Source organism: Podarcis melisellensis (assembly GCF_964234715.1).
Source record: "Podarcis melisellensis genome assembly, chromosome: 15".
Taxonomy (NCBI): domain Eukaryota; kingdom Metazoa; phylum Chordata; class Lepidosauria; order Squamata; family Lacertidae; genus Podarcis; species Podarcis melisellensis.
In genome coordinates this window covers 1,740,448-1,759,824 of record NC_138532.1, presented here as the reverse complement: position 1 = coordinate 1,759,824, position 19,377 = coordinate 1,740,448, and the positions used below count along the sequence as shown (strand labels likewise).

The window sequence follows — 19,377 nt, the reverse complement described above, 5'->3', positions numbered from 1 at the left end:
GCCGGTGCTTATCTCCCCGGCTGGGTGCAAACACCTGGCTGGGTTGCCTAAGTGAACCTTTTCTGTCCGGACAGCCACTCACCCGTGGCTGACTCAATCGCTGGCAGAATCCGTCAGTGGGCGTTTTTTAAACTTCTTCCAGCAAAAAAGCTCTTTGACACCTAGTCTCCTCCTACTCTCTCTGCGCGAAAGCCTTCTGCGCAAGGAGGGCGTAGGCAGCGGAGGACCCCTACTCTCCCCGCTGGTCCCCAGCAAGGAGTCATGGGACCGCCTCACCGCTTCCCCCATCTGCCCCCCTCTCCACTGGTGCTACGCTGATTCTCTTCCCCAGAAGATGGGCTGCCTCTCCCGATCCCTGGACGCTCTCTGGAATCCCTCTGGCTTTTGCTCTCTTCCTCCGGCACTGATGGCAGTTCCCTGACAGTATCTTTAAAATTTGTCATGAAAAGCAGCCCTTGCAAAGACTGCAAATTTATTTAAAACATTTAGACACAGAGGCTTCCCAAGTGACTTACTGAAGTCAGTCCAGACACCAGTTATTCAACTTACAGCTCTTATAACACAAATCAATATATTGGTAGGGTTGCCATACGTCTGGAAATTCCTGAACACATCTGGAATACTGTAGTCGAAAGCTGTGTCCATGTGGAAATCACAAAAATGTCCGGGAAAATCCAGACATATGGCAACCCATGTTGGCAGTGCCCTTTTTGGAGATTGAAGATAGCTCAAAAGCTTCTCTCTTTTTTTGCGAATTTGCCAAAAAAGCTCAACAACTTTTTTGTCTGGATTTTCACTGTTTGAAATATATATTGGTATCATAAATAGTGTTAAAAGTGTTGTTTACTCTCTTTTGTAGACTATAGGACCCAGAAAGGCAACTAAAGCCAAGGGCAGCTGTCAAAACAAAGAAAGATTTCTTCCCATAAAGTACCTGGCTAATCAGCATAATGTATATATTAAAGTTTGTATATACTCTAGAAGCATAATGGTGATTGACAATACAAATCCAGATACCTGGGCTTGTATCTTTTGGTTATGGCATCATCCTTTTAGAAAATGCACTACTTCTTGAAAATTAAGCTTCTGAAGGATTAAAATAAGAATATGGACTATCTTTACAATTACTTCCAAAACATGAGGCTCTCTTGCACATATGGCCACTGTACTTCCAGCTTTTCCTGGAATAAGGCAAACTGTACATGGACTGGGTAAAAGCTAAAAGCAAACATGCACCTCAGATGTGGCATGGTATTAGGAGAGAGAAGGGAGAACAGAGCAAGTACAAGAAATATGAACAAGAAGTTCTACACAACAGCTGTTGATCTGTCTGCCAGTTGCCCCTTCCTCTTTCCTTTGACAGGAGCTGATGGAAGCCTGGAGCCAAAAGGAGCAGGGAAGTTCAAACAGGGGAACTTGTATTCCAAGGCAGAAAGGGCAAATGTGATAAGGAGGTACAAGGCAAGTAATGGATGACAGAGAAAAAGGATATACTGTTGTGGGTGGATGAGGGCCTTAAATGTAGAGTCTCAGACTTTGAAGTTGATACGGACAGTCAGAGAACCAGCACAACATATTTAATGAGAAGAGGAACTGTAATGAAGGGAGAAAAACTAACTTTTAGCACTGACATTCTGAAACTGAGAAGCAAAGTGACCAGGTCTCCCCTTTGCACCATCACCATTCAGTCTATAAAAAACTAACAAAGGTCTGCCCATTTAACTTCACACACACTTACATGAGGTGATTGGGTTTCACTCAATCTGTGTTAAAAAGGGAAAGCCCTCAATTTCCATCCAACTCTGATTCCAGCTGCACAATTTGGAACTGAAAGCTCTTGGCTATAATTACAGCATGTTGGATCCCTAAATTGATGGGAGTGGGAGGGACAACTTGCATGGAGTCAGACTGCTGGGGAGACAGTGACATAGGAACAGTGCTCACAGCCTCTCTGCTCTGTGGAATTTAAAACTCCCCTTCCATGCATATTGAAGGAGAGGAGGGCAAGGACATACTGGATGCTTTCACACCAACATCCATAGCTTTTCCTAACCAGATGCACAGCCTACCCCAGTCATCCCATACTTACATTCTTGTTTAAAGGTGAAGTATTCTGTGAGGTGCCTGCACTCGTGGTTCCCTCGGAGCAGGAAAAGTGTTTTGGGGTGGTTTATCTTTAAACTCCATAAATACAGCACACACTACAAGAGAGTGATTGAAGGTAGCATATTAGAAAATTCATTTGCAGAGAATTGCACTTTGGAACTTTCTGGAAATAAGCCCAAGGAGCTCGATTCCACAAGGTCCTGCTGCAAAGAGCTCACAGTGGAAACATAGAAAGCTGCCTTATACTGGTCAGACATTTTGTCCATCTAGCCAGGTAGACTTACCTTTGTCTCAGAGAAAGGTCCTTCATATCACTGGCTACCTGATCCTTCTAACTGGAGACACCAGGGACTGAAACAAGGACCTTCAATATCCAACTGCATGGCCACCTTTTTTGGCAAGTGTGCCAACAAGAGATCATAAAATCACAGTATTGTAGAGTTGGAAAGGACCACGAGGGTCATCTGGCCCAACCTCCTGCAATGCACAAATATTTTGCCCAGTGTGAGGCTTGAAACCCTGACCCTGAGATTCAGAGTCTAATGTTCTGCCAACCAAGCTATAACAGTGTCCTCCTAAGTCAGCTTTGCCTCTAGCTCCAGCCCATGCAGATTTGTCCCCACCTCCAATATCCTGGGGTGGCCTGTCCTCCTAATTCACTGAGCCACCAAGTTGGCACAGCAGTGCAGCACAGGAATGGCAAGCAGGACTGTACATCTAACTGTGCCAAAGCCAAGTCCAGCGATCCTCCCCCCCAGGTAGGCCACAAACTCTTGCTGCCTCTGCTAACCTGTGGCATCCATGCTTCAGGGAGGACATCCAACACATACTTTTAAAAACAAACAAAGAATGCTCACGGTCACTTAAATCCTGCAAGTTTGCTTAATTTGCAGCAACCTTCTCAATTTGGCACTGTTAATTTCAGCTGGGCTATTCTGAAGAACATTTTAGCAAAATAGAATGGTGGTAGTATGGCAAACAGAATCAACAAGGCACAATAGGTGAAACTAGAAATCAGGAAAGTAGCCATGCAAACACAGAGATGGCCACCTCTAAAAAAATAAAAGCCTCCAGTAGAAGCTACCTGAATGTTTTCAAACATTTTTCAAGTTCTGTACTGTTCTGACTTTCCCTCACTTTAAAAAATTTGTGCTGGATAAGATTAGTCATGCCATGTTCTCACATGAAGGGATAAGAAATGCATCCTTTTGTACAGGTTGGTAACATAACAAAGCAGAAGCAGACTCTTGATTTATTTCCAGGAGATGTGCCCCTACCCCCATAAGCCCCTTCCTTAGCACCAGGAGGAAACTAAGAGAACCAGAGATCTCTTTCATTCATGGAGAATGGTTGTAGAACAGTGGCAGAACACCTGCTTTGCATGCACAAAATTTCAGGCTAAATCCACAGCATCTCCAGGAGGAGTTGGGAGTATCCCCTGCCTGTAGCCCTGGTAAGTGGCTGCCAATCAGTGTCAACGATACTGAACTGGTTGAACCAACAGTCTAACTGGTTTTTTAAAAGTATTTATAACCTGCCCTTAATTGAGCATTTTCAATCCCAGAGTGGAGATTGAATACTAAAAGATGTACAGAAAATATATATACAAACATTACAACATCATAAAGACAGGTCCAATAAACAACAAAAAATTAACAGCTCCATCACAAAGCAAACAAAGCTAAAGTACACTGAGGACAACAATTAAAGTTTCCACTTCAATAAATATCTGGGTAAAAACAAACGGAACTTTCCACGGAATGAACCATAGGCTTGTCCAAGCAACAGCTCCTCCTCCATTTCACATCTAGGGCTGCCCACTGCCCCCCTCTCTCTCACAGGGTCAACCGTCTGTGACTTTTGAGCAACTTAACTTCTTTCACCTCCATTCTCCAACCCACCCAGGCGCTCACCCCTGGTGGTAACTGGCTATAAGGCAGATTCATTCATAGGTTTCAACTGAACAATACACATTCCAATACACATACCAGGCAAAGAGTATAATACAGATTAAGTGTCTGTTTTACTTGTTCCATTTACTTGTTCCATTTCCTGTTCCTGTTTTATTGTTGTTAGCCGCCCTGGGCCCGGCTTCGGCTGGGGAGGGCGGGATATAAATAAAATTTATTATTATTATTATTTATTATTCCAATATAAAGATACAGCACACATAAAGATATGAGTATTAATAAGGATCTGAAAAAGTCAAGTGTGAAATAGACTTTTAACAAGCTTGCCACTGGAGTTTTTATTCTCCCACCTTCTTAAACCCAGAGAGTTCTCATACTTTCCCCCACTTCTCCTCTACTTGCAGTGCTCTCAGGTCACGTACAGACTGAAAGACAATGAACACCATGGAATGGACAGAGAACGACTCACAAGGCCAGGGCTTCTCTGACCTTTCAAATGAGAATAGTATAAAAGTCTCACTAAGGGTCAACCTGGGTCTGGACTGTAACACTTTAGATTGCAGGTGGGGACTAGCATGACTGAATACTGCTACACCCATGTACAGGCATGTGCACATGCATACACAAATTCAACCACAAAGAAAATCAGCAGGCCAGGGAGAAAAGTTCTAGTCTAGCTTTAAATGTTTTTTCTTTTTCTGGGCAGGAGAAGCATTCAGCCAAGTCTGCCCCCATTTTCAATCTGAAGTGGCACAACCCATATGCAAGTTGATCATGTCAGTGAGCATTAAGCTCATGATCTAGTAAGAATCTGTTAATATCTTAAAAATAGTTTTGAGTGTTACCTTCCACTAAATTTCACCTCTGTTGCATTGACTGATTCAAAACTAACAGAATGGGAGTAAGAAAATTCCTGTAGGGGGTTGGACTAGATGACCCCTGGGATCTCTTCCAATTCTGCAATTCTTTGATTCTATGGAAATAAGCAAAATACGAAAAACAAATTCTTCAAATCTGGAAACAAAGTTTCCAGTGACATCAGCAAGCTCATGGGATGTTTCTGTTCTGAAAGGATTCCTCAAGTCTCTGAAAATGTGTTGGTGGAAAGGATAGGGAAAACATGGAATAAGGAGAATTTGACAATCTGTGGTAGGAGACTGGGATGAAAAACTAGAGTGATTTAATGACATTCACAGGCGGGTGACATTCAGTTCTTACTGATCTGCAAAAAAATCCTTTATCCAGATTTTCTAAAGATTTGTGGCATGGAATTGATACTAGATACTGCCATTCCCAAACAGCGACTATTCAGGTTACCAGATTTAAAGCTGATGTCTCCTTTTCTTTTTCCTTAATTTTATAACCAAAACCCAAAAACTTCTTCCTTTAAAAGTTCACTTCTATTATACATCTAGGAAGTAAAGGTGTAAAAACCCAATTTTGTAAAGGAATGGACAAAAGCTGCTGGAACTCTTGAGCAACATCTCTTTAGAATCAAACATAGCTGCAAACAATGACCCACAGATATTTCTTCTCTGTCATAACTCTTAGAATGCAGACACCAATGCAGATAAAGAGTACAGGCAACTTTTGGGTAATGGTAAACGAAAGATAGGTGGGTTCTGATTATCAAGTTTAACAGACCCTCTAAAGAAAGAAAGAAAGAAAGAAAGAAAGAAAGAAAGAAAGAAAGAAAGAAAGAAAGAAAGAAAGAAAGAAAGGGCATGCAGCTTCATTAAAGGACTGGAAGCAGGAATGGCCACTTTGCTCCTCTTATAATCAGAGATGGAGTTCTCTCTGTATGGACTACAGTCCACATTCAGACCCTCCATTGGTCCCTATTTTCCAGGGACAGTCCCAGATTTACAGAAGCCATCCTGGTTTCTGATTTGATCCCAGGATATCCTGCTTTTCCTTAGGACATTCCAATTTTCATTGGAGAAATGTTGGAGGGTATGGAGTTATGCGATTCCTGAGCTAAGGAGATACCGTAATTTTCGCTCCAAAACACGCACTCTTTTGCTCCTAGAAAGTAAGGAAACGTGCCTGTGCGTGTTACGGAGCGAAAGCACTCATGGCTGCCGTCAGTCAAGCAAAGCGGGAGCCGCTTGCAGGGCTCCTGTCCCGCTCTAGCTTTGCTTGCTTTACAGCCAGGAGGAGGGGGAGGAGCCGGGGAGGAGGGAGGGAAGGAGAGCCATGGCAGCAAAGCGGGCAGCAGCCGCTTACACGGGAGAAGGGACAGACGGGAGCCATAGCGAGCCGGAAAAAGCGCCGCGTAGCCAGCCTCAGCTAGCAAAGGTCCGTGCGCTCTCTAAACGGAGCAATGAGGCTGCAGAGGGACGGCAGAGCACAGGAGGGCTCTGAGCCACAAGCGCAGTGAAAACCAGTAAAAAAGTTTTTTAAAAGGCTGCTGGGGACAGGAGGGCACGGGATGAGGGAGAGGGGGAAATTACGATTCTCCCAGCGTCTCAGCTTATCCGCTGAGCAGGACTTGGGTTGCAGGGGATTCGCCATTAGCTGCGTAAAGCAGCAAAAAGGGAGAGAAGGAGCAAAGCAGGAGAGGAAAGGAGCTGTTTACACTGCTGTAAGTGGTTGCTGTCCGGTTGGCTCCTTTAAAGCAACAGTGCTCTTTCCCTCTCCCCTCCCCACTCAGCTTGCCAAAAAGCTCCTTTTCCACACACCCCACCCGAGCTCCTTCTCCCCTTAAACCCCTTGCCTGCATTATTAGCAGCATCCTTCTCCACACACCCCATGCGTGCTCCTTGTCCCTTGAATGCTTTTCCTTCCCTCCCCACTTAAAACGTGGTTACAAAGCATGGATCCACATGGATCCTCAGGATTTTTACATTGGGCTACCCCAAACTCACCGTCAGATCATGTCTGTGGCCACAGCATGAACCACAAAAATCATTCATCCACTGTTTCATTTAGAATATTTTTTCTTGTTTTCCTCCTCTAAAAACTACGTGCGTGTTATGGTCAGGTGCGTGTTATAGAGCGAAAATTTTTAATGTTTAATGTTTTATTGTGCTTTTATATATGTTGGAAGCCACCCAGAGTGGTTGGGGCAACCCAGTCAGGTGGGTGGTGTATAAATAATGGAATAATAATAATAATTGAATAGGATGTCCCTGATGGAGGTTATGCACATCTGCTCTGTTTTAGACAGATTAATGGAGAAGATGAATTCTGAATTCTGAAAGCTAGGGTTCCAGGGCCTTTGAGGACAAAACACAGGCAGAAACAGGAAAGGGGAAAAGTATCTTACACTTCCTCCAAAATAGTGGAGAGGCCCTTCTTTGGCCATGTTTTGAATGGGAAAAGGGCAACCGTGTTTACAGACCAGATTTCCTGTTTAATTTTGAAGTTTTGATGACCTCACTTTAGAGTAGTAACCTTGGCAGCTACTCACAGAAGACAAAATAAAACGCAGGATTCCATTGATGCAGCGATTTAGGGGCATCATGTTCTCCTGCTCTACAAAAAAGTAGAAATGAGTGCACAGTGCTTTTTTGAGCCAGAGCGCAGTGGACACTGCAAGAGCCTTGACCTGCTGCCGCCACTCCTATCCAGGTTTCCACACACCCTCGCCTTGCTCCACTTTGCTGTTTGCCTCCCTCCCTCTCTGGCTTCCTCCTCTTATTTATTTATTTATTTATTTAGGTTTGGTTTTGGTTTCCTTCCTGTGAGGTGCTTGTGAGATGTTCTGCTCTAGGTTCAACTACCCCTTTGTCCTCCCCTCCCTCCTATTTTATTCCCCCACTTTCTATGCTTCCCCTTCTCTTTCCGCCTCCCTCAGAGGTTGGCTGGCTCCAACCAGGTGGCCTCTGCCCACTCCCCTCTGCTGATGGCACCACTGGACACTGATCACTGCAAGGGGTAGAAGTGGCTATACTATTTCTGTCCAGGAGGAGTCATGTTGATGGAAAGCCACAGATATCACTTGGGCATTCAAAGACAGAGCCAGATCTAATAATATGTTCAAGCTGCAAATCTGATCTTTTGGAAGGGTAGGGGTGGGCAATCCAAAACAGGCTGAAAAATACATCCCAGCTTCATTGAACTACCTGCAACAGAATATCTGCAGTCAGCTGCCTTGGCCACTGGGTAAGATGCTTCATTTGTAAGTTGTATGTCTATGTTTAGTACTGGCTATGAAGTAAACAATACTAGATTACGGGTATATGGACCAGTGATCTGACTAAGCATAAAGCACTTAATACACTCATATATGTTCAGAACAATATACATGCCAACAGAGTTGATTGTTAAGCCAAACAAAGGCAGAGACACTGGTCCAAGGCCACCGAGAGAGGTTCATGGCCAAGAGGGATTTGAACCTGAGTCCTCCAGGTGCAAGTCCAACTATCAGAGCATGATACCCCTACTATAAATGTTCATAGCAGTGCAGGTAACTCCTTCGCATTGACAACACTGGTCTTGCCCCTCCCTCCCTCCCAGCTCTGCATCCTGCTTCCTGGCTGCCTGCATCAGGGTGCAATTATAAAAATTACATCCTGTTTTATTTTGTTTGGTCATTAACATCAACTGCTCAGGCAGATGCTCCCTAATATCCCCAACCCAGTTGTACAAACTCAAACTGCGATATCCAAGGCCCATGGAAGCTCTCTCTCACACACCACCCATGTTGCAAAGTGGAACAAGCAACAGCAGGAGCCAAGTATAACAGAAACTCTTGAAAATCTGTGATAAGAGATCATGCCTGTCCACAAAAATGAGGTTCTTCCATATCTGAGATTGCCCCAGCTAGTTTCTTTTCTTTCTTTCAGGCAGTTAGGTCCTGTTATTACAAGCCTTGACAAAAACTGTAAATACTTAGGTAATGTTGCCAATACATTTTCTCTCTTCCAAGCCTACTGTCTGGCTTCCATCTCAATATTAGAAGCCAGTGCTAAACACACCTAAGCAGAAAATCTTTCATTCAAGGCAGAGAGAAGTTATTTTGCAGGATGCAGGAGGAAAAGGCATATCTCCATGCACAGAAGTGAAGTAAAGCTTCTCAATTCCATTTTATCAAGTGACATTTGGAGCAGCCCCCGCATGTACTAATCAAAGCCCACCTTGCTTTGTGAAAGATGAATACCTGCTTGGTAGAAAAGGAACAAGCCTTTCACAGCTCTCTCTCCATTCTGGGCTGGGGGGGAGGAGGAGGGCCAAGAATAGCATGAAAGGGCCGCATGCTGACAGCGTACAAAGGATGGCGATTTCAAGCAACTCCCAAGGATTCCAAATACTAGTTTGTGCAGCATGTCCCTGTAATATTTCCTTGTACCATACTGCATATAATTTCCAAGTGGCACTTCAAACAATCATCTCAGCACAATCATCTCCACCCCCTCCACAAATCCCAACAGCTCAGCACAATTTTATCTCCCTCACCACCACCCCTCCAAAGTTCCTAGCAGCTCCTTAAAGCCACCTTCTCTCACTAAATACAGAGGTAGGAAACACGAAGGTTTCCTCAGAGGACCTTTGTGAAGCCTACAGCTCCCTTTGAAACTTGAGAATTCCAGCTTTCAATTCTTTAAAAAAAAAAGTTCTAAAAGTCACAAATGGTGTTGCCAATGAAATTGTGCATAAAACAAAATTTGAGGCAAATAAATGATGATGATGATGATAATAATAATAATAATAATAATAATAATAATAATAATAATATTTTATTTATATCCCACCCTCCCCAGCCAAATCCGGGCTCAGGGCAGCTAACAACAATAAAATAATACAACATTCTAAAACTGAGATCTGAGAGAAATTCTGAGGAAAGTCAGTGAGGACAAGTGTGATAGCACTGTCTCTGTCCTGTTGTCTCTTCCATCAATCTTCACTTGTGGAAAGCGCCACCAGGAAAGCTTCCTGCCATCCATGGAGTTTCCCTGTGCATTTTAAAACTCTGGAAAATCAGTGTTCCAAAACATGCAGGTAGCCTCAAGGGATACCAGACACTCCTCACTTCAAAGTGTTGCCCTCTGTGACTTGAGAGCAGAGCTATCCTGCTTGTCCTCAAGGCCTCCTTCATGTTCTTCATACACTGGATTGCTAATGCCTGAAGAGTGTACATTAATTTCAACAAAGCGCAAGCGTACAGGTGGGGGTTACGTTCCCAGGTACCGTGCACATATGTGAAATCGTGCTTAGTGGGAACATGATCTAAATAGCCTGTAAACACCCTCTAAATCACTTGTTGCTTCTTGGGTTTCTCAGCGCCTGGGAAGATGGTGATGCCTTGCGTTTGGGTGTCATCTCAAAAAAAAATCCTCCTAAAACTCCCTCCAAACCTCATGGGACTGCAAACACAAAGGCAAGATGTTTTCCTGCTCTTTTTAGGCCATTTTTGCTATTTTCACACTTTTCTGGAGTTTAAATCAATTTATTTAATTATTTCCCAGCATCACACACAAGTTGAATATGCATAAGTGGGGAGACACCTGTAAGTCAAAACTATAGGTTGCTAAAAGTTACGACAGAGTGGACATCTTTTTCTGTGAAGGGCTGCATTCTTCATGGAGTTGGAGGCAAATGTCTTGCTAATTAACTAAATCAGATACACAGACCACCTTGCCTCAATTTTTTCCATAGTTACCTCAGACTGCAATTCCCAATCGTATGCAGGTCTCTTCAGGAGTTAGTATCACCGTATTAAATGGGATTACTCTCAAATATACCAGGATTTTTTTAGTTCAACAGACCAATACAGCTATGGTTCTAGAAAGCAAGTAAAAGTAATTCCTTTCTGACATCAGTGTGATATATGCACACACACATGGCAGAAGCCTACTGATTTGTTCACAGACAGCTCTAGGGAGAGTTCTAAAAAAAGCAACACATATTTTATCAAATTAAATAGAGTGGCTGGGGAAACCCAGCCAGATGGTTATTATTATTATTATTATTATTATTATTATTAATAATAATAATACTGCCTCTTCCAATTATCCTGAAACTAGACAGAAAGGGGAGATTATTTAAAAAGCTAAGAAAAATGAGGAAGAAACTAAAGGAAAGTAGGAATTCTGATGGGATGGAAGAACAGGGCTGTCTCAGGGGCTCCATCAAATGAGGTCAGGAACTTCAGACTGTCCACCTGTGACTTGAGTCAAGGACATGACAGCAGCTCTTCCAATATTTTGAACTTATCTTAAACTCCAACGATACCAGTGTTCAGACTTTTCAGACATCTGCTGGATTTAATTGCTCAGTGAAGGAAAATATCAAACCAACAACTACTTTAGTGGTGTTGTTCATTGTTACTGTAACTTTTAAAATTGCTAAATTGTTAATTGCTTCAAATTGTTTCATTAGCCTTTTGAGCTGATTGAGGAAAACTCTAGTAGAAATACAGTGGTACCTTGGTTTTCGAGCATCTTGGAAACCAAACGTTTCGGTTTTCAAATGCCGAAAACCCGGAAGTAATTGTTTCCATTTTGAACGCTCCTCAGAAGTTGAACGGCTTCCACTGCGTGTTTTTCCATTTTTCCAATTAAACTTGCAGCCAGCTCTTTGCGCCTCAGTTTTTGACGGCTTTGGAAGTCAAACGGTCTTCCAAAACAGAGTACGTTAGAGAACTGAGGTACCACTGTATTTAAATGAATAAAGCTAAATGCCTGTAGCCTGTCACCAATCACCTTCTTATATTTATTAACTGTACACCTCACTTTTCCATTAGTATGCTAAAGGCAGGCTGCAAAATAAAAAATGCAACTATGAGATCATAAAGAAGTTAGCAAGCTTTTGAGGCAGCTGAATTTCTTGCTTCCTATGAAGGTAAAGCGTCATAAAGACCATCGCACAGAAAATTTCAGATGCTTTCTAAGTGTTATTATATATCATTAACTAGTTAACAATTAGCCTAAATCCCATCCTCATCAAAGTTGTATAAAGTAATTACTAGGTAAAGAGACCCCTGACCTTTAGGTCCGGTCGTGGCCGACTCTGGGGTTGCGGCGCTCATCTCGCTTTATTGGCTGAGGGAGCCAGTGTACAGCTTCCGGGTCATGTGGCCAGCATGACTAAGCTGCTTCTAGTGAACCAGAGCAGCGCACGGAAACGCCGTTTACCTTCCCGCTGGAGCGGTACCTACTGTATTTTTTGCTCTATAGGACACACTTTTTCCCCTCCAAAAATGAAGGCTGCGCTCCGAAGGCTTGCGGATAGCCGCCTAAAGCCTGGAGAATGAGAGGGGTCGGTGCACACCGATCCCTCTTGCTCTCCAGGCTTCGCTTCGCTGGAGAGGCGCTGCACAGTTTTCCCTCTCTGCGCAGCGCCCCTTCAGCGAAGCGGGAGGAGAAATGGAATGGGCTCCGTTTCTCCTGCCACTTCGCTGAAGGGCCGCTGAGCAGAGAGGGGGAGATTTCCCCCCCTGTTCTCCCCCTCCTATGGTCCGGTGCGTCCTACAGAGTGAAAAATACGGTATTTATCTACTTGCACTTTGAAGTGCTTTCAAACTGCTAGGTTGGCAGGAGCAGGGACCGAGCAACGGGAACTCACCCTGTCGCGGGGATTCGAACCACCGACCTTCTGATCTGCAAGTCCTAGGCTCTGTGGTTTCATAAAGTAATTACTAAAATGATACAAAATGGGAAGTGGGGGGCTGGTACTCCCCCTTTGATGCTGCCAATTGTTATTCTGAGTGATGGCACATGGAGGTGGCTGTCTTTGCTCATTGATGTGCTCTGTATCAATAGCAGAAGTGGCCAAGGGAGGCTAATCCTTGTTCTCTCAATGCTCAAACTATGCAACTGAAATCTAAAAATTAACATAAAACATAACAGAGCCATGATTCCACAGAATTCCTCCTCGACAAAGGAGAAACTTTCTCAAAAGGTTGTTGGGATAGATTATGAATATTAGCCTATTAACAACTGAAAGTAGCAACCTCTCTACCCTCACAATTTTTCCACACTATAACTCCTGAATTAACACTACAGCAGTGGTCCACTAGGTCCATGCTCAGAATCCCGGCCTTTAACATGTGATCATGTCTTGTAATTCTTCATCCTCTGTTTCCCTCATGCAGAATGCATAGAACTCAGAGTCTTGTGGCACGGTTACAGCCTAACAAATTAATTGTACCATCAAACACTCAGGGACCAGATTTCATGGGCCTACAAAGCTTTTGCCATCCCAGTTGTGCATTAAAATCCCACAAGACACTTTGCTATTTCTGCTGTGAGAGTCAAACATGGCTAGCCCTAGAAGTGACAAAGAAAGCATTGGATGGAATCAGAAAAGGTGACTATGCTACCTTGTTAAACAGTTTACTGCGTCCTCCTCTGGATTACTGAAACTCCATTCTCCTGCGACTTTCATAGACTGTCACCAGTTCCTCAGTTTTTCTGGATCTGACCATTCCGTTCCATTTGGTGCCCTTTCACTTTTACATCTTTCATTAATTGAAATGGCTTCCGAAATCCATTCCTCTACCTTTGTGAAACAACGCCTATGTAACCCTGCCATGTGGTATCCCCTTTGGAAATTTTCAAGTGTCACAGCAGAGACTATAACATTTGGGGGGGGGACCTACATGTACTTGCCAACTTCATTTCACCCAAAGATCACAACCACTTAGGGGATCTGCAACATTTACTAGTAGGAGACATTTCCTCATCCACTAATCATACTAGCTGGCAGGAATACCCCACACAATGGTAGTAGCCACACACTGGCTCCACTTAACAGAAAGCTAGCAGCCAAAATAATTAAGGGTCAAGTCCAATTCTTTCCAATCACCAAATACCCCAAATATACCCCTAACTCATTTTACCACTCACAATTGCTAAGGTGAAAAGAGGGATATCATTGTAGAGCAGTGGGAGGGAGTTTGGAAACGTCCTCAATACATTTAAAACAAAACATGTATTTTCCTCTTCTGGGCCAAGCTTTGGAAGGGAAAAAATGTTTCTGCAAGCTTGCAGCAAACACTTGCTGTAAATGCTGTCATATGGCTAGCATTACTGGAGTTCACTAACCTGACCCCCCCTACTCCTTCCCAATAGTTCTGCAACTTTAAAAAATGTTTCCCTTTAATTTAAAAAAGAACAACACAAAGGATGAAAGCAAACATACACATGCCACTTTAAAAGAAGGCAAGCAGCCATCTGAACAGCTGACCCAGCATTCAAGCTGATAAACAGCAGACTTCAGATGACGCTAAAAAACTGTAAACGTGGATCAAGGCATCTGGGCACATTGGGATCCTCTGTTGAATAGGACACCCTCATAGTTCCCTGGCTATCACAATTTCCCACCCAATAGGAGCCAGTCTGAATGCAATTAAGGATCCATTCCTGTACAACCCTTCAGAATGCCAGCTGGTAGTAAGAGCAGAAGTATTATTTCCATCTGAATGATAAGTGAGTTTCCTCCTCTGCTCACCCCTCCCTAGCTAATTATCCATTTTTGTAGGATTGTTTTAGCAGACTGGAGTCAACTATGAATTCTGAATATATGTTGTCTGGCCTGTGGGACCCCAAAAAAGCACAGAAGCATTTAGGCAGTGAAATATTAATAAACTGTATTTAAGCCCAGATTAACCTGAAGATGCATTAGGGCAACTAGAGCTCATAAAGATGTCCAGGTGAGAAAAGAAGAGGTAAACTTTTATTTTGTTTAGCTATCACACATTTTTACACAACTGAAGCAGTCCATAATGGTATTCAGATGTCTACAGCTTATCATTTTTATTGTATTCTGTAGTTGGGACACCTTTTGGTTGAAAATTGGCCTATATATTTTAATAGAAATAACATGCAAAGAAAGCAACAAGTTTCAACACAGACTACTTTATTTGTCCTTAGCAAACTGACAGGTCAGTTGCTCTTGTGCATCATAATTTATTTTTATTTGTGGGAAGGGGGAGGAACATGGTAGCATTTGGAATGAGGCTTGGCAGACCTGAACCCATAATGTCCTGCACTGCAATCTAGCCGCTTCGCCATCATGATTCCTGACCAACATAAAAATAAATTTGTACTGATTTAAAGATAAGCCTTGTTGCATATTAACTCTCTGTAATTGTACTAGACTGCATAAACTACCAAAGCGGAAGAAGAAAAGGTTCCATAGGCTCAGCCCAAACTTTAAAGTGTAATCCCCAAAGGCTCAGTTGAATTGTCACCTCTATACTGAAGTAGCCTCTGTCCACGTAGTCTCCCAGGAAGAGGTAGCGTGTGTTATTGGGTGATCCTCCAACTTCAAACAACTTCATCAGGTCAAAGAACTGCCCATGAATGTCACCACACACTAGGGGAGGAAGGACAGCAAAAAGAGGGACAGGATTACATGCTAAGAAGATAAAGGTCACAGAACCAATAGGGAACATGGTTTTGCTTCAGTCTAAATTGTTGGATTATACTGAACTCCTGTACTCAAATCTCCAATCTACAAAAACACTTCTTCCCCTTGGAGGTATAGAAAGCTTTCTGATCTTGAGCACACTTCAGTGGAAAGAACATGCAACAGGAAACCTGCTGGCTTTAGCAGCCAGTCATTCCAGATGAGCCTCAGAAAACAACAAGCCACAAAATAAAGCATTCTCTGACCTGTGATTGGAGCCTCAACTTCAATCATGGTCTTCTCATGCCTCAGAATGGAGGCTCCATCATTGATTATCTTCAGCGCTGCATCCTCCTCCAGACGCCCTTCTTTCACCAAGTGGTTTCTTAAGACCTCCAGCCTGGGTTTCCCATCCTCAAAAACTTCTTTCAGGGTTAACCGCTGCGTAGGAGGGAAAGGGACAGCTGGAGAGAGACAGAAACACACAAACATTAAGAAGGGAGTTCCTTCAAAGACCAATAAATCTTATAATCGGATTTCAGCAAAGGTTTCTCTAACCTGGGCAACAAGAGAGAGAATGATCAGTTAAGGACCATACTGAAAATTGCTCAGATCTAGATGGAGTTTGAAGAAACGTAACATGCAGTATATTTTGAATACAAGTACGAAATGCATCATGAGGATATTCAAGGCAGGAAAAAATAATTTCAAATGCCAAGCACCAGATACAAATTCCTGTAATCCATCATCAGAGTTTTTAAATATATATTTTTAAGACAGCAGCCCTAGACATAGCTAAACAAATATTTCAAATTCCTAGTGCAAGCATCACATTTCATCACATCAAATACTCATCCTTCTTAAATTACATACTGAATGGATTTACAACGCCTATTTCAAAAGAATTTGCTATGGTGGCTTTACAAACACATGACAAAATGCTGTCAATAGAGATTCAATACCAATAAAAGATTCAGCATATAAAAGTGACAGAGATATGGATCTTTCCCATGTGGGACACACATATGCACCCCAAACAGGTTTTCTATTTCCTATCCAAAACTGAACATCAACCAATTAATTATCCTAAACTGACAGGCTTTGAAGTCCTGGGTAACTCAGCACTAATGCATAGTTTTTATATAATTTTTCTCTCTTAAAGATTACGAACAAGTAATTTCATTGGTTCCCCACTGTTTAATTCAGCCTTGGGACACGATAGTGTCACAGCTATGTTTCAAAGTTAGCCGTGGAAGCAACTTAGCCTCTCCCTTCAGCAATCCTCATCTTTCTCATTCACACATTACATTAAAGCTATAAGGTAGGTAAAGATAAAGGGACCCCTGACCGTTAGGTCCAGTTGCGGACGACAAGTTGCGGCGCTCATCTCACTTTACTGGCCGAGGGAGCTGGCGTACAGCTTCCGGGTCATGTGGCCAGCATGACTAAGCCGCTTCTGCCGAGCCAGAGCAGCGCATGGAAACGCCATTTACCTTCCCGCCGGAGTGGTACCTATTTATCTACTTGCACTTTGATGCGCTTTCGAACTGCTAGGTGGGCAGGAGCAGGGACCAAGCAACGGGAGCTCACCCCATCACGGGGATTCAAACTGCCGACCTTCCAGTTGTGCCACCCGCGTCCCTAAAGCTATACAGTAGTTAAAATAAACTAGTGTTTAATGTGAACACATAGTGCACAGGTGCACACTGCTGAAATCACAGTCACTTCACTTCTTCACTGCTCTTGCCATGCTGCCAGGAAACAAGCTGACTTATGCAAGAATTCAGGTTTATGGTTGGTTTCTGCCAAAATATGATAGACAATTGGCTTGATATGTATAATCAGCTGTATTTTGGGTTATATAGCTCAGTGGTAGAAAACATGTGCTGCCTGCAGAAGGTTCCAGGTTCAATTCTAGGCATCTCCAGGGCGGCCTGAGAAAAATCCTTTCTGAAGTGCTAGAGCACCTCTGTCAATCATTGTAGACAATACTGAGCTCGAAAGACCAGTGGCCTGACTCTGTATAAAGCATGTAATTCCTTTCACCAGTTTAAGAGAGATAAGCATGAGATAATGACTCTTGTAATTTGTAACAGCAAATATATTCTGTAGTAAACCTGATATGAATTAACTGTACACCTGCTTGCAATTTTATACCTGTTTGCAGAGAAGAAGATAAGTGAAACAAGGTTATTTCCATTGCCTATGCAGAGAGATCAATTGGCTTTCGTCCTCTCTCAACTGTCACCCAATGAGAGCCATACTATCAGGCTTTCTGAACTGTTTCCATCCCAGCTGGTGCCTGAATTTGTGTCTCTCTCCTTCTTTCCCCATCCTCTTTTCCTTCTTTTAGATTGTAAGTCTGTGAACAGAGACTGGCTCATCAAATTTGCAGGATGACATCAAACTGGGAGGTGTAGCTAATGCCGCAGAAGACAGAAGCAGAATTCAAAATGACCTTGGAGAACTGGGCACAAGCTAACAAATTTCAATAGGGCAAATGTAAGGTTCTGCACTTAGGCGGGAAGAACCAGATGCACAAATATAGGATGGGGGACACCTGGCTTACTAGCAGTACATGTGAAAAGGATCTAGGAGTCTTAGTGGACCACAAGCTTAACATAAGTCAACAGTGTGCTACAGCTGCAAAAAAAAGCTAACACTATTCTAGGCTGCATCAACAGAAGTCTAGTGTCCAGATCAAAGGAAGTAACAGCACTACTCTATTCTGCCTTGGTCACACCACACCTGGAATACTGTTAACAAGCTGGAACATGCATAGAGGAGGGCAACCAGGATGATAAAGGGTCTAGAAACTAAGCCTTATGAGGAGTACTTGAGGGAGCTGGGTATGTTTAGCCTGGAAAAGAGGAGCCTGAGAGAACATATGATAGCCATCTTCAAATATCTTAAGGGCTGTCACATGGAAGAGGAAGCAATTTTGTTTTCTCCTGCTCTGGAGGGGAGGACTTGAACCAATGGCTTCAAGTTACAAGAAAATAGATTCTAACTAAACATTTGAAAAAACTTTCTGACAGTAAGACCTGTTCAGCAGTGGAACAGGTCCCATGGGAGGTGGTGGACTCTCCTTCCTTGGAGGTTTTTAAGCAGAGGTTGGATGGCCATCTGTCATGGATGCTTTAGCTGAGATTCCTGCATTGCAGAGCGTTGGACTAGATGACCCTTGGGAACTTCCAACTCTATGATTCTATGATTTTATGTCCTACTACTAATTTAAGCTGCTCTAGTAACCTTTTGGCAAAATAGTGGGACAAAATGCTTTAAACAAGCAAACCCTAAAAGAAATGTACTGGGGATAATAAATTCCTGGCACTAAGAGTTTTCCAGCCCTGGGAACACTATGTAGAATATTGACTAAGGCTATAGGTTTCGCATCAAAACACTGCATGAATGAACATAAGATTGTTCATCAGGATTCTAGCCTTTACTAAAATCCACTAAATCCATAAACCTCCTTTAATACATTGGAGCTTAATTTGCACTTCTCATATTTTCATCTACCAGAAGACACAGGGGAACTAAGTGACAACATAAATCAATATAAGATAAATTTTTACATACACCCACAGGATGACCCAATGTGGCTCTTCAAACATCAACTCAACTGTAATAGTTTAGGAAAGTGAAGAGAAGAAGTTAATGAACATGATGGGACACAGGGATTGTGGGAGGAGCAAGAATCAGCATGTGCAAGGGTGTTTCAAAGTAAGGATGTGCAAGCAATCACAGGACAGGACAGGGATGCAAGGTTAGTGTCTATGGTTGAAAGGTGTTAAGTGGAAGGACAGGTAGAATCAACAAGTGAGACAACAGGATGCCTCTTGAAACTCTTGAACATATGAAGATCTTGAAAGGTGACTTTCAGACTTAAAGAACATTAAAAGGTAAAGGGCTCTGACAGTTAAGTCCAGTCGCAGATGACTCTGGGGTTGCAGCGCTCATCTTGCTTTACAGGCCGAGGAAGCTGGCGTTTGTCCGCAGACAGTTTTTCCGGGTCATGTGGCCAGCATGACTAAGCTGCTTCTGGTAAAACCAGAGCAGCACA

The 19,377-nt window shown here is 43.0% G+C and overlaps 1 protein-coding gene across 4 annotated transcripts in view; it reads right to left on the bottom strand.

Moving 5' to 3' along the window:
- Positions 1-19,377, bottom strand: part of PPP3CC (protein phosphatase 3 catalytic subunit gamma) — a 78,502-nt gene that overhangs the window by 22,952 nt on the left and 36,173 nt on the right. For all 4 annotated transcript variants that reach the window (XM_081890987.1, XM_081890989.1, XM_081890988.1 and 1 more), the window contains exons 2-4: positions 15,578-15,775; positions 15,154-15,278; positions 2,090-2,201 (exon numbers count right to left, since the gene is read on the bottom strand). In XM_081890987.1, coding sequence (XP_081747113.1) covers positions 2,090-2,201; positions 15,154-15,278; positions 15,578-15,775 — 435 coding nt within the window. The remainder of the gene's footprint in view (positions 1-2,089; positions 2,202-15,153; positions 15,279-15,577; positions 15,776-19,377) is intronic.